The sequence below is a fragment of the Ahaetulla prasina genome, chromosome 2, assembly GCF_028640845.1.
Source record: "Ahaetulla prasina isolate Xishuangbanna chromosome 2, ASM2864084v1, whole genome shotgun sequence".
Classification (NCBI taxonomy): Eukaryota; Metazoa; Chordata; class Lepidosauria; order Squamata; family Colubridae; genus Ahaetulla; species Ahaetulla prasina.
This window is the reverse complement of record NC_080540.1, coordinates 184851362-184865390: the sequence shown is the minus strand read 5'-3', so window position 1 is coordinate 184865390 and position 14029 is coordinate 184851362. Positions and strand designations below refer to the sequence as shown.

Sequence of the window (14029 nt, the reverse complement as noted above, 5' to 3'; positions counted from 1 at the left end):
TGCAAAATCATGGAGCCACTGAGCCATCGTTGTACTTGAACTCAGGGCCATCTCTTGAAATTTTGATGATGTCATCAGGGGAGATGTTTGGTTTATGGGAGTTTCTTATAATGTTGTGAACCTTAGTGATATCATTAGATTCGTTGTCATCCAGGCCAAATAAAATAGCGTTTGGATGTTTCTGTTCACATTCAATGGCATCTTTGATAAGTAAAGATATATTTGGTGGGTTGGTATTATTTGTTGGGTTGATGATTACTTATGGTTGTGATTGAGGTTTTGGTTGAGGTAGTTGTTGTTGAATTGAGGTAGTATTTTGAGGTAGTGGTTGTTGAATAGAGGTAGTATTTTGAGCATTTAGGTATTTATTTATCATTTCTATTTTTTTCCCCAAGAGATCCTAGACATGCTTGTAAACTTGCTTGTAAAATTGTTTCTAAACATGTTACTAAGTGTGCATCTATGGAGTCAATGGATGCAGATTCGACATTTTGATTGTCTAGCTTAGGTAAACATGATGGACATAGACAAGGAAATGTATCTGATGCTTGTATGAGATTTGCTATTTGTTTGGTTAATTTTAAGCATGTGAGATGGGTATAATTGTCACATGTATGGCATTTAATGATATCTTCATAGTTGCAACTTGATAGTTGCAGAACATTTAAAGCATGAACTGGAGTCATCTAGGTCAGGGTTCACCAACCTTTCGGACCTCAGGGACCACTAATTCACAATTTTAAATCCCACAGACCATTAATATGATCTGCCTAATGACCAGCTGGGTGTGTGTGGCTAGGTGGTCATGTGACTGGGTGGGCATGGTCAACTTGATGTCACTCACATTGAGGGGTGCCTCGCCAGCCTCTACTCACCCCTCCCCTCCCAGCCTCTCCTCGCCTGCCCACCCAGGCTCCTTAGGGCCCCAACAGGAAGCAGTTGTTGGAGCTAAGCAGCCACCATGAGAAAGAGTTGCAAAAGAGCTCAGTTCAAATTGGATCTGACCAAGAAGGAGGCTCAGCAGAAGCACCTCACTGAGGACTCTGAGCATAGGCTTTCCAAGCAGAGGGAAGACCTACTGGAGTGCCAGGCCAGGTACCAATGCCTGGAGGCTCAGTGGGCTGAGATGGTCAGCCAGTTCCAGGCCATGATATAGTCCCACTGGAGCAAGGCTCTCTGGCTCTTTGCCACCAGCAGCACTTCCCTCCAACCTTCTCCCAAAGCCCCACACCAGAAGGCTGAAGCAGACTGCAAGTTGGAATTTCTGCCTCCCTCCAACCCACACAAAAAGACCGCAAAGGGGGAGACTCTCTGCAGCAACACAACTGTTCATTGCACATATCCAACTGTAGTTTGAGGACCCCTTATTTAGTGCAATATAAAAAATGCAAATAATTTTTCTGTGGACCACCAAAATTTTCTCATGGACCTCCAGTTGGTGACCACTGATCTAGGTCATCGTTGGTAGCGATGTTTTTTTTTTGGGGGGGGAGGTTTTGGTAGTGGCTTTTTTGGAGTTTTTGCTTGGCATGGTGGATTTGTTTTGTAGATGTATAATCTGTTATTTGCTGGTATGGATTACTTAATCTCTTATTTGCTGGTAATTAGTGATACACTAATCAATAACATTAACTCTTCAATATGATAGGCAATTAATTAAAACTGCATTAATAACAGTAATTAATTAGTTAGACAATGAATCAATTAATCTAAAATAGTAATCTACTAGACAATTAATCAACTAGACAATTAATGCTAAAGTAAGCAATCACTATCAATTAATTATACTAAACAATAAATCAGTAATCAGTGAATCAATTTAGTTGGTTAATATTATATGTAAGGGTGGGGTAGCAGTGGTTTAAAAAGTAGCAGCAGCGTTAATTCAAAATGTTTAAAAGCGTTGGTTATAAGGGCAGCAGCAGCCGAAATCAACAGCAATCCGTTTCCTGTTGCTTTTCACTTGACTACTTTGTTTTGAAATCTACAGCAGCCTACTTCCCACTGCTTTTCATTCGGCTGCTTTGTTTTGTTTTGTACAGTACTTCCCACTGTTTTCTGCTCGTCTGCTTTGTTTTGTATAAACCAGGATTTCCAACAAAAAAATATTTTATAATTCCCCGAAGCTTTTCAAATTCCAGCTTCTTACTTTTAAGGTACTTTCACCTTAATTTTTATTTCACCTTAATTTTAAGGTTTGGAGCCTCAAGATCTTAGCGGAAGGAAAGATCCACATGGATTTGTGTATGAGTGAAGCGGGTGGGAAGGAAAGATCCCCATGGAATAGAGGCTTGTTTATATCTTTCTACCTTGGATCGTACGTAACTTCGTGGGATGAAAAGATCTCTGTGCGTCCAGGTAGCAGTAGGGTTGTTGGAGGGAGGCTGGATGGATTCGGAGGCTAAAGATGGCAGCAGCAGTGGCTGGAGGCAGCAGCGTCGGCCAGTTTCAGTTGAGCGGCTCCCTGGAAGTTTTTGTGGATTACTTGAATCCTCAGATCCCCTGGGAAAACCTCAGATCCCCTGGAATTTTGCTGAAAGAAAGATAATTGTGGGTCCAGGTAGCGGAGGGCTGTTTGAATATGAAGGGCTCCAGATCGTGGGACGATGAAGCACCTCTTCCTCCTCTATTTGCTACTGGACTTGATCGGACTTCATTAACCATGATTTCTTGAATAATCATATCTGGATTCACATGGCACATTAAATCATAGCTTATAAAACACAGCAGTTGGGTTCAGATAGTACAATAAGCCATTTTAAATAAGCCATGTGATGGTTCAGCATTTTGTTTGAGCTATTTGCATATCATGATAATCTCATGGGGTTCATTTTCCATCATGTGATTTGATGAGACCTGATTTTTTGTTATGTGAACTCTTCCAATAATAGTTTATTCAAGAAGTCACTATTAAGCAAATAATAGCTTAGATTTGTATGAACACTGAAGAAGGCAATATTTATATGGTTGGCTTACTTATAGTTTATTATGACACATAAAATTTGCAAACATAGTTTGCAAACCATATTTTAGCATAACAGGTAAACTCAGCCAATAGCGGATTAGTCAAAGCAACACTCCAATTAAATCACCACCAGCAGTACAAAATCCACCCCATTTCCGAAAAAATAAATGCTTCAACTTTAATTGTGCTCCTATCAGACACTTATTTTGGAGTAAACCCAGTTCTCTGGCCACCAAGGTTTGGGAATGACCAGAAGATTCGAAAAAGAATGAAGAATTCGAGGCTGTCCCGAGAGCTCATAAATAAAACAGGGCTATGACCCGTCTCCCATCCCTCCATATCTGACACATAGCCTTTGAAGCTGGCTTCTCCTTTGAGAAAGTAACCGCAGTGTGCTTGAACAATTGCATGTCCACACGACTGGTCCAAATGCTGCTGCTCCTTTCCTTTCTGTTGGAGGTTTTCCATCACTCCTCTGACAGTGTCTTTCCCTTTAAGACAGCCTAGTTCACCTGAAGGTGTAGCTCGCTCACCTGGCTCAGGTGATTGCAAAACTCAGTCGAGGAGGAAGTAGGTTGGCCCGACAGTATGTCGGCCTCAGCAATTTTCATCCTTGACTTGAAAGGCAAGGTAAGTCTCACTATCGTTTGCTTCTTCCTCTTTGGCGCTTTGTGGCAGTTTCAGATGTTTGTGTGAGGGAGAATAATAATTCCCTTGATACAGTAGTAATGAAGGTCCACGAATATTGGCCTTCCTGCTTATTTGCAGATAAAGCTTTCTTTTGGTGGAGAATCCTAATGGAGGGGCCTTACTTTCTTTTCCTCCCATGGGTGGGGGAATGCAAATTAAACAAAGGGGAGTAAAAGAGGAGTAAAAGTGTGCATAAAGGGGCATGCATAAGAGCACAAAAGTGCCTAACGTTCCTGTCCTATTTTTCCCTTCATTATGTCAAATTAACATAGTTGTTGCATACTTTTACTTATATATACTTTTTCTCTCATGATGGGTTATTGTTTACGTTGATGATTGTATATACTGTTGTGACAAAATGAAAAAAAAAAAAGTCCGGATTTAGGGCCTCAATGTCTTGATTGTAGCTCCTGACTTGATCATTCTTTTTCATCAGCACTGTCAAGTCTGCCTCCTTCTCCACCCATTGTCTTTTCCCTGCATTTTTCTTCGGATTAGGAAATTGAAGACAAGGAATTCTGTAATTATGTTTTCTGCTTCTGTTTTAGAGCTGAGACCTGGGAGAGTGGTGCTCTCTGTGGTATAGGGATGGGGAGTCACAAAGGAATTATCCTCCAAAAGTTGAAAAATTTAGCCTTTCCTAACAGGAATCTGTGGGCACAATTTTTTCCATCCTGCTAGAGCTTGCCTTGAAAGTTTGTTAACGAGCTACCAACAGGGTTACTTCTGCTCCTTGACCTCCGGATCTTTAGACATGAGCTAAAAACATTCTTGTTTCGTCGTGCAGGGCTGGCCTGATAGTTTTTAATGGGGTCTTTAAATGGCTTTTAAATTGAGTTTTTAACTTAATTTTTTAGTTCTATTGGATTTTAGTGTTAGCCAATTTGAATAAGTTTTTTAATAATGCTCTTAACTTTTATATGTTTATATGTTTGTTTTATTTGGCTGTAAACCGCCCTGAGTCCTTCGGGAGAAGGGCGATATATAAATTTAAACAATAAATAAATAAAAATAAATTGGCTTACTTTAAAATTGCATGGAGGGTTAGGTTTATGGCAGGAAAGCTGGATCTGTCTATCGTGCAAGAAATCAAAATGGAAGCATTTCAGGACAGTAACAGCATACTTAGCTAAACAGCTTGCATGACTGGTCTGTGGAGTTTCCTCCCACTGCTAGAAAAGAGTTTGAAGTAATACTGTCAATAAAGAATTACCTGTATGCCAATGGAGTGAGACTCTGTAACAAAATGGCATTATAAACAAAAGCACAGACCCTTTATAATCCCTGTCATAAACATTACAGTATGTGGTAATTTTTGAGAGAAAAGACTAATCTTTAGAGTAAGTTTTTATGAAAAGTTACCATTTAAAGTTGGTAAAGACAACACATTAACAGTATTCATTTATTTCCTTCCTTTTCCAAGTTCTACATTGTGGCTTCATTTCAACAACATTATTAAAGTAATATATTCATGGCTTGGGACCAGGTTATCTGAGGGTCCGTCTCTTGCCTGTCACATCTACCTGACCTTTCGGAGTGGGGAGGCAGGGAATGTTGCTGGTCCCATCCCCTAGAAAGATACATCTGGAGGGATCCAGAAGAAAAGCCTTCTCCATGGTGGCTCCCTCTCTCTGGAACATCATTTCCCCAGAGATTAGAATGGTCCCCACTCTAATTCTCTTCTGGAAGGCACTGAAGACCTGGTTTTGCCAGCGGGCCTGGGGAACCCAGAGTGGAATGGAGCCCATTAAATGGCTCATGTGATTTGCTGTCGCCGGGGCGATGGGTGGGAGGTGATTTTGTTATATTGTACTATATTAATTTATTTGATTCTTTTTTGTTAGTTTTTATTGTTTTAAATGCGGCCTTTTAGTCTGTAAGCCTCCTTGAGTTGCCATGGGCAAATAGGCGGCAATATAAATTCAATAAATAAATCAAATAAATATGTAAGCTGAGAATTGTTCACTCTTACCACTATCATTACTATGATTTTCTGTATGTTAAACAAGCCCCATATTCTGTTTCACATACATGCACCCATAGTATCTAGGTAACAAAGTTAATCCACTGTCTCCCTGTATTGTTTTATTACTCAGATAGTGGACCTAAAACATACCAAATCTATATATACTATGTTAAATCTGAAGCACTGCATTCTACTTATCTTTTTGTTCTTACAAGCTCACAGTGCAGTTTTATAATTTTTATAAGTAATACTTTGGCTCTTGACAGAAGGAGCATGTTGAAGTATGGTGCTCCTACTATTGAAGCTTCCCCTCAAGATATCTAAACAATGATTTTATTTTTTACCACAGATAAATGGAAGCACATCTGCTCATCCATCAGTGTTGCTACTGATGGAGTATGTCTTTTTTATTTGGCCTGGACCTGCAATTGTTGCTGTTGGTCTGCAACACTTATTTGTAGTCCAAGGTTCCCTGTTGATGTTGTCCTGGGTTCCCGCAGGAACGGGTCTCAGCCCTCGCTGAGACAATTTAGTGGGTCCTCGCAAGGACGAAAGAAGCCAAATAAAAGACACCACACCAGGAGTTTTTCAAGATGAGAGAGCACGAAGAAAGGGGTTGTAAAAGGAATGTTGTAAAAAGATCCCCCTTAGATCGCAACAGTCTCTTTTATTATGCAGTTTTAGCAGGGAGGGGTAACTACAGCAAGGAGGGAATTAGCATATAGAAACTTAACATCACCAATCAGCAAGCCTTTAGAGTATACGTATTAGCAAAATACCACGTGTTTTTCAGGAAATCATGCATTTTACCTGAATAGAAACCCAACTCAGGAATGTAAAACTAACTCAGGGAAAGTTAGGGGCCTAATTCAGGGAGAGCAAAACTATGCATCTAACTCAGGGAATGTTCAGCGGAATAGAAACCTAATTCAGGGAAATCAGAACTATGGGTACTATAAATCATGTCTGTCATGTAGCACTGAAAAAAGTCAAGTCAAGTTCTCCCGGCTGTGAGGCCTAAGAAAACCTGAACCAATGATATATCCATATGTCCTCTGTTTTTATTTTTTAAGATGGGTAAATGATATATCCATATGCAATATGTCTTGTATATGCAATCCAGCATAGCCTGGAGAATATAGTGTTAGAATTTAATTGTAGAAACTGATGTCTAAATCTCTTTGGGAAGCAGCTGGAGAAAAAGATGTGCTTTGCACTGTAGTAAAAGGAAAGACTGCTCTCCCAGTGCTTATTTCAAACATACATACTCAATGCTTTTGAATTCTACATTGTTTAACCACTTTTCTCTACTGTAGCCACTAATCAGCCGCAATTATAAAGGAGATGTCAGCATGTCGGAGATTGATTACTTCATGCCACTCTTCATGCAAAAGGAGGAAGAGTGCGACCTGACCCCAGTCCTCTCCCATGGAAAGGTTCACTACCTTTGGATAAAGCATAGCAACATCTACTGTATCCTTTCAGAGACTGAAAAGGTTATGGGATTCAGCCACCCTGCAAATTTATATCTCAAACAAAACAAATATCTTATTTTGTTACAAAGAGCAGATCGGTAGCGGTTGAGGATATATGGCCATACTTAAGAATGTCTCCCTGCTTTGTACTTTGTTGTGTGTAAATGCTTTTGTATATGCACTAAAAATTGTCATTAACCAAGGGATAAAAAGAGGTGGTATGTAAGTTTTGCTTTGCTGGATCACACCCTGTAAGTTAGTGTTTAGTCTCAAAGGTACAAGTAGTACTCAACTTAAAACTATAATTGAGTCCAAAATTTCCATTGCTAAGAGAGTTAGCAAAATGAGTTGCACCTCATTTTACAACCTTTTTTGCCACTGTTGTTAAGGAAATAATTGCAGTTAAGTGAATCATGTGGTTGTTAAGCAAATCTGGATTCCCCCATTGACTTTGTTTGTTGGAAGCTAGCTGGGAAGGTTACAAATAGTGATCATATGGCAGTTGCCAAATGCCTGAATTTTGATCAGCTGGTCATAAGTTGTCAGTGTGTGCACAGCATGACTGCTATTTTGAGACCACCCAGGAGCAAAATACAGGACACAGAGGCTTGTCTTACAAACAGTGGTTTATCTACAAGTCATATATATATATACATACACGTGCTAAGCAAAGCCAGGCAATCAATCAGTCTCCTTCAACTCTACACAGAGAACTACAATGCAGATACAGGAGGACAAGGAGGGTGATACACAAGGAGAAAGATACACGAGGAGAGAGCTATGCCTTTATATAGACAACTTCTTAAAGGACAATAACCCTGCTGACTCATCCTCAGTCTTAAAGGGCTGGTCAGCTTTAAATCATCATTACCCTGACATAAGTCACTTTTTTCAGTGCTGTTGTAACTTCAAATGGTCACTAAACAAATGGTTGTGAATCAAGGGTTACTTGTAGGTGTTTCAGAAAAGCTTACATACAAGATATGATAAGAGTTTGATAATTAAAGGAATACAATCTCTGAATATAAAACATATAGTAACAATGCTAGTATACAATGATAATTGTTTATTTGGCTTTTTGAGTCAATTAGAATATGAATTCCAGTGTTATGATCTTGTTTATTTATGAATTTATAACTTGAGACATCAGTTCAAGTTGAATTTGAACAGTATAGGAAAAAACAGTAAAAGTATGGGTCAAATAAAACATATAGCCTTAAAACAGATTAAGCCAGCAGTAATCCAGTTGATAGATAATTGTTTTGTTATGTTTATTAAATTAAAATGATTAACATTGGCATTTTAATTTTTTTCTCCTACCTCCTAATAATAATGTGTGTGTCAAGTGGGCCTCCTTGGAGATTATTCTAAATTTTAGTAGCCTTTTTTGAAGAAGTGTATCTCCAATCTATCTCTGTTTACCAACTGAAACAAAAGCTGACCTGCTTCAAGTAGGACCTCAATATAATGTGTGGATTAATGCAGTAGTTCTAGTTCATATTTCAGATAAGAACCCAATAAAGCAAGGAGATTATATTCAGTGGTGGGTTGCTACTGGTTCGCCCCAATTCGGACGAACCAGTAGCGGTGGCGGGAGGCTCTGCCCACCAGCCCGGACATCATCAAATATGCTCTGTGCATGCACAGATGTGGCGCATGCACGAGCGAACCGGTAGCAAAGGTAAGTGAAACCCACTCCTGGTTATATTGTTTGGGAATATCTAAAATATTTAATCACATAATAATTGATTGTGATGAGTTATATATAAAGGAATATAATACTTCAGCAATTATATAACAAGCCAGGATAAGTAGCCAACTTTGTAGACTTTTGTACTATTAAAATTACATTTGTCAGATTAAGCAGTCCAGATATTCATAATAATAACAAATATTGATACAGGTCTTCCAAGCATAGATTTACTATTTCTGTGATCCTTTAAAGATACCTAATCTCATGGCAGTGAATTCTGTAATGATGTGTATATCCCAGGAGTGGGTTCCAAATTTTTTACTACCGGTTCTGTGGGTGTGGCTTGTTTGGTGGGTATGGCTTGGTGGTCATGCGACTGGGAGGGTGTGGCTGGTGATCATGTGACTGGGTGGGGGTGGCCAACTTGACGTCACTAACCTTTAGGGCAGTGGTTCTCAACCTTTATAGTGCTGCAACCCCTTTAATACAATTCCCCACGAAGTGGCGACCCCAACCGTAAAATTATTTTTGTTTTGAATTTATCGCGCCTGAAGCCATATTGGCTAGCGATCTGCTTGCAATTGCCTTGACGACAGAGGCATTAAAGCGGAGACTCCTCCCCTATTAAGTTTATCGCGCCTGAAGCCAGATTAGGCTAGTGATTGGGAGTGATTGCAGCTGGCTTGAGAGGGAGACATCAGAGCAAAGATTTCTCTCTTTTTTAATTCATCGCTCCTGAAGCCGAATTCGGCTAGCGATTTGAAGAGCCTGCAGCTGGCTTGTGGAGTCAACCATTGGAGCGCGATTCTTCGACTCGCAAGTATACTTCCCATATTTCCGATGGTCTTAGGCGACCCCTGGCAAATCGTTATTCGACCCCCAACGGGGTCCCGACCCACAGGTTGAGAATCTCTGCTTTAGGGTAAGGTTTAGAGTGCCTGGCCTCTCCTTGCCTCAAAGGTCTCAATGAGATACAATTTCCCTGTCTATTTATTTACTACTACTGAACATCCAAAATATACTATTTAATCCTATGTATATATCTTATGTGTACCTATATATTACATAGTATAGTGTGTATAGGCACACAAAAAGATATATTGTTGAGATGTGCCCACCGGGTTTCTGGGCATTTCATCAGCCGAGGGCCCAGGGTAGGGGTGGGGGGTGGGTGGCGGTTGTGATTAAGGAGAATCTAGAGCCGAGGGAGACCACTGTACCTCAGATGGCCGGGTGTGAATCCCTCTTTGTGAGGTCGGGCCATAGGTGTCAGATGGGCTTGTGTGTAACGTACCTGGCTCCTTGCTGCGTGACAGCTGCCCTGCCTGAGCTCCTGGAGGTGCTTGCTGGGGTGGCAGTTGAGACCCCTAGACTTATTGTCATGGGGGATTTCAACTTGCCATCGACCGGCATGTCATCTTCAGTTGCTCGAGAGTTCACGGCTTCCATGACGGCCTTGGACCTGACTCAAGTAGTTGATGGCCCCACTCACAGTGGGGGTGGCACTCTGGATTTGATTTTCATCTCTGGTCAGTGGTTGGAGGATCTAGATTTGAGGGATTTAGTCATCGAACCTTTGTCATGGTCAGATCACTCTCTCCTTCGCCTGGACTTGCTGACCACCACTCAACACCGCAGGGAGACGGAACCAATACGTTGGTTCCGTCCACTGTTCCCTCTAAACTGTGCGTGTGTGCAAATGCGCACTGCTGACACGGTCTCCGCGCACAGAAAATCTGTGCTGCGCACAAGAAAAAAAATCCAACCTGAATTGAAAATAAAATAAACGTATATAATTCATTCTGTGCTATTTTTCAATGTGAGTCGGCCAGGCAGGCTCCTCGCACCGTCTGTCCTGAGCTTGGAAAGTGCGCGAAACCCCGGCTTGCTCGCTCGCTCGGAGCACCCCCCGGGGAAGGAGGGAGTCCCCGGCTGCACCTGCGGGGGGAGGGCACGGAGCCGCAGCAGAAGCTCCCTCCCCCGCCTGGATCGCCAGCGCCGAGTCAGCCGAAGGCAACCTCGCCCTCCCACCCACCCAACCAGCCCCCCCCAACCCCCGCGCGCCCACCCACTTGGAGGATATCGCAGCGCCCGGGGGCTCCTTTCACATCTCTCGGAGCTGGAGAGCGGGCAATTCTGACGTTCATGTCACCCCGGGGCCTGGGAAGACGACCAGCTCAAAGGTAAGGAGGAAGAGAAATCGGCCGGCTGGCCGGCCAAGCAGCCCCCCACCCAGGCTCGATATCGGGAAGGTTTTGGAGAGGTTGCGCTGCAAGTTGGGGAGGGGGTGGCGTTTGGGATTTGCTGCTAGGGCAGAATTTGGGAACTAAGTGCGAAGGATCTCTCTCCCTCCCTCCCTCCCTTTCTCTCTCTGGGTCCCCCGAATTATCTTTTCTATCCTCTTCTATCCACGTACAAAAGTATTATTAGCAGAGCTGAGCATGCATCTTATCTATTCTATCTTGGCTGATTTTCTTTTTCTTCCCGCAACTATTCTGTTTTGGGATCCACCATTACTTTATTAAAGAAAGCAACGCTTCGCCCGCCTGGCTTTGCGGTGGGAGGAGATCCCTGGAGGTTTCTGCCTCGGATAGTCAGAGAGGAACGTAAAACACACACACATACACACAAACCAGACTAAGAAGCGCCAGAATATTACAACCCAAAGTTTTTGTTTTGTTTTATTAACTTCTCTCCTGGAAGGAATGCTTGGGAGCCCCAGATATCAAACGAATCCCAAAGACTTGGGAGTGGGGGTGCACTTTAGAAAGATAGTTAATCTAGGATCAAGGGATTGAGAAATACAAGGGGTTGCTATCCTCCAATGGACCCTCCCCAGGGGTGGGGTGTGTGTCATATACTGAATTTTGTGGAAAAAGAGTTACTTGACTATCTCCCAGACCACAGTAGAACAATCTCACCCAGTGCATGGCAGGAGCTTCACACAATGGCTTATGCTCATAATGCAAGTCAGAGCTTTATAATAAAAATGTTAAGTATGTTTTCAAAATCGGGAGTTTACAGTTGGCTTGGTTTGGTTGGAAGCTCATGCTATGCCATAGTTAAAATTAAATATTTATACTTCCAATAGCGTTAACATACTACACAGGTCATGAACAAGATTTTTGTAATTTTCATTGTGTAAGTGGGCTAAATCACTTAATTAAAAGTGTTATAACAGAAATGTAAATGCTGTAATTTGATTCTTTTAATAAATCATGTGACTTGAGTGGATGCGATGCTGGCATGACCACAGTGCACACGTCTGATGTTGCTCACAGTGGTCCAAGGGACCGCTCAGGGAGTTAGTGTGCTTGCTCAGACTCGTGAAAAATTAGAGGGAAGATTGGTTCCGTCCCAGGCGCCTGATGGACCCGGAGAGGTTCCAGACGGAGCTTGGGCCGTTTCCTGAGGGTCTGGCTCACGGCACGGCCGAGGAACTTGTCGCGGCTTGGGAACGGGCCGCGGCAGGGGCCTTGGACCGTGTCATGCCTTTGCGGCCTCTGACCCGGCGTAGGTCTCAACCAGCTCCCTGGTTCTCCGAGGAGCTGAGGGGGATGAAACGCCGGAGAAGACGCCTAGAGAGTTCCTGGAGGTCCAGTCGTTCGGAGGCTGATCGGACACTAGTTAGGTCCTATACTAGGACCTACCTAGTGGCAATGAGGGAAGCGAGACGTTGCTACGTCTCCTCCCTCATTGCGTTGGCAGATAACCGCCCGGCCACCCTGATTCGGGTTACTCGCTCTCTCCTTCAACAGGGGGAGCGGGATGACCCGTTGCAGGGACATGCTGAGGAGTTTAGTGGTTATCTCTACGACAAAATCCTTCAGCTTCGGGACGGCCTGGACCAAAATTGGGTAGATCCGGGTGGGATGTCAGAGAGCCGTCTTGTTGAGACTATTTGGGATGAGTTTGACCCTGTGGCTCCCGAGGACATGGACAGGTTGCTGGGTAGGTTGAACACCACCACATGTTTACTGGACCCGTGTCCCTCCTGGTTGGTGCTGGCTGCACAGGAGGTGACACGAGGCAGGGGATTACGAATGCTTCTTTGTTGGAGGGGGTCTTTCCGGCCGCCTTGAAGGAGGCGGTGGTGAGGCCTCTCCTCAAGAAGCCTTCCCTGGACCCAGCTGTTTTAGGTAATTATCGTCCGGTCTCCAACCTTCGCTTCGTGGCGAAGGTTGTAGAGAGTGTGGTGGCATGTCAGCTACCTCAGTACCTGGAGGAAACCGTCTATCTAGACCCGTTCCAATCCGGTTTTCGGCCCGGTTACAGCACTGAGACGGCTTTGGTCGCGTTGGTGGATGATCTCTGGAGGGCCAGGGATTGGGGTTATTCCTCTGCCTTGGTCCTATTAGACCTCTCAGCGGCTTTTGATACCATCGACCATGGTATCCTGCTGCACCGGTTGGAGGGATTGGGAGTGGGAGGCACCGTTCATCGGTGGTTCTCTTCCTATCTCTCCGATCGGTCGCAGACGGTGTTGACGGGGGGGCAGAGGTCGGCCCTGAGACGCCTCACTTGTGGGGTGCCTCAGGGGTCGATTCTCTCTCCCCTCTTGTTCAACATCTATATGAAGCCGCTGGGTGAGATCATCAGTGGTTTCGGTGTGAGGTACCAGCTGTACGCTGACGACACTCAGCTGTACTTTTCCACACCGGACCACCCCAACGAAGCTATCGAGGTGTTGTCCCGGTGTCTGGAAGCCTTACGGGTCTGGATGGGGAGAAACAGGCTCAAGCTCAATCCCTCCAAGGCGGAGTGGCTGTGGATGCCGGCTTCCCGGTACAGTCAGCTGCAGCCGCGGCTGACTGTTGGGGGCGAGTCATTGGCCCCAATGGAGAGGGTGAACAACTTGGGCGTCCTCCTGGATGGACGGCTGTCTTTTGAAGACCATTTGACGGCCGTCTCCAGGAGAGCTTTTTATCAGGTTCGCCTGATTCGCCAGTTGCGTCCCTTCCTGGACCGGGATGCCTTATGCACGGTCACTCATGCTCTCGTGACATCTCGTCTGGATTACTGCAATGCTCTCTACATGGGGCTCCCCTTGAGGAGCACCCGGAGACTCCAGGTAGTTCAGAATGCGGCTGCGCGGGTGATAGAGGGAGCCCCTCGTGGCTCCCACGTAACACCTCTCCTGCGCAGACTGCACTGGCTGCCTGTGGCCTTCCGGGTGCGCTTCAAGGTTTTGGTAATGATCTTCAAAGCACTCCATGGCATAGGGCCGGGCTACTTACGGG

General features: G+C 43.9%; 1 protein-coding gene across 2 annotated transcripts in view; it reads left to right on the top strand.

Annotated features, from left to right (window-relative positions):
• Window positions 1-3468: 3468 nt before the first annotated feature.
• The window catches only part of AP1M2 (adaptor related protein complex 1 subunit mu 2), an 82432-nt gene continuing 71871 nt past the window's right edge, over window positions 3469-14029 (top strand). Inside the window, exons 1-2 of one of the 2 annotated variants that reach the window (XM_058173096.1) lie at window positions 3469-3595; window positions 6938-7094. In XM_058173096.1, the coding sequence (XP_058029079.1) occupies window positions 3554-3595; window positions 6938-7094 (199 nt within the window). In that variant the 5' untranslated portion in view covers window positions 3469-3553. Of the gene's footprint in view, window positions 3596-6937; window positions 7095-14029 lie in introns of those variants that run through there. The other variant, XM_058173097.1, reaches the window with a different exon arrangement.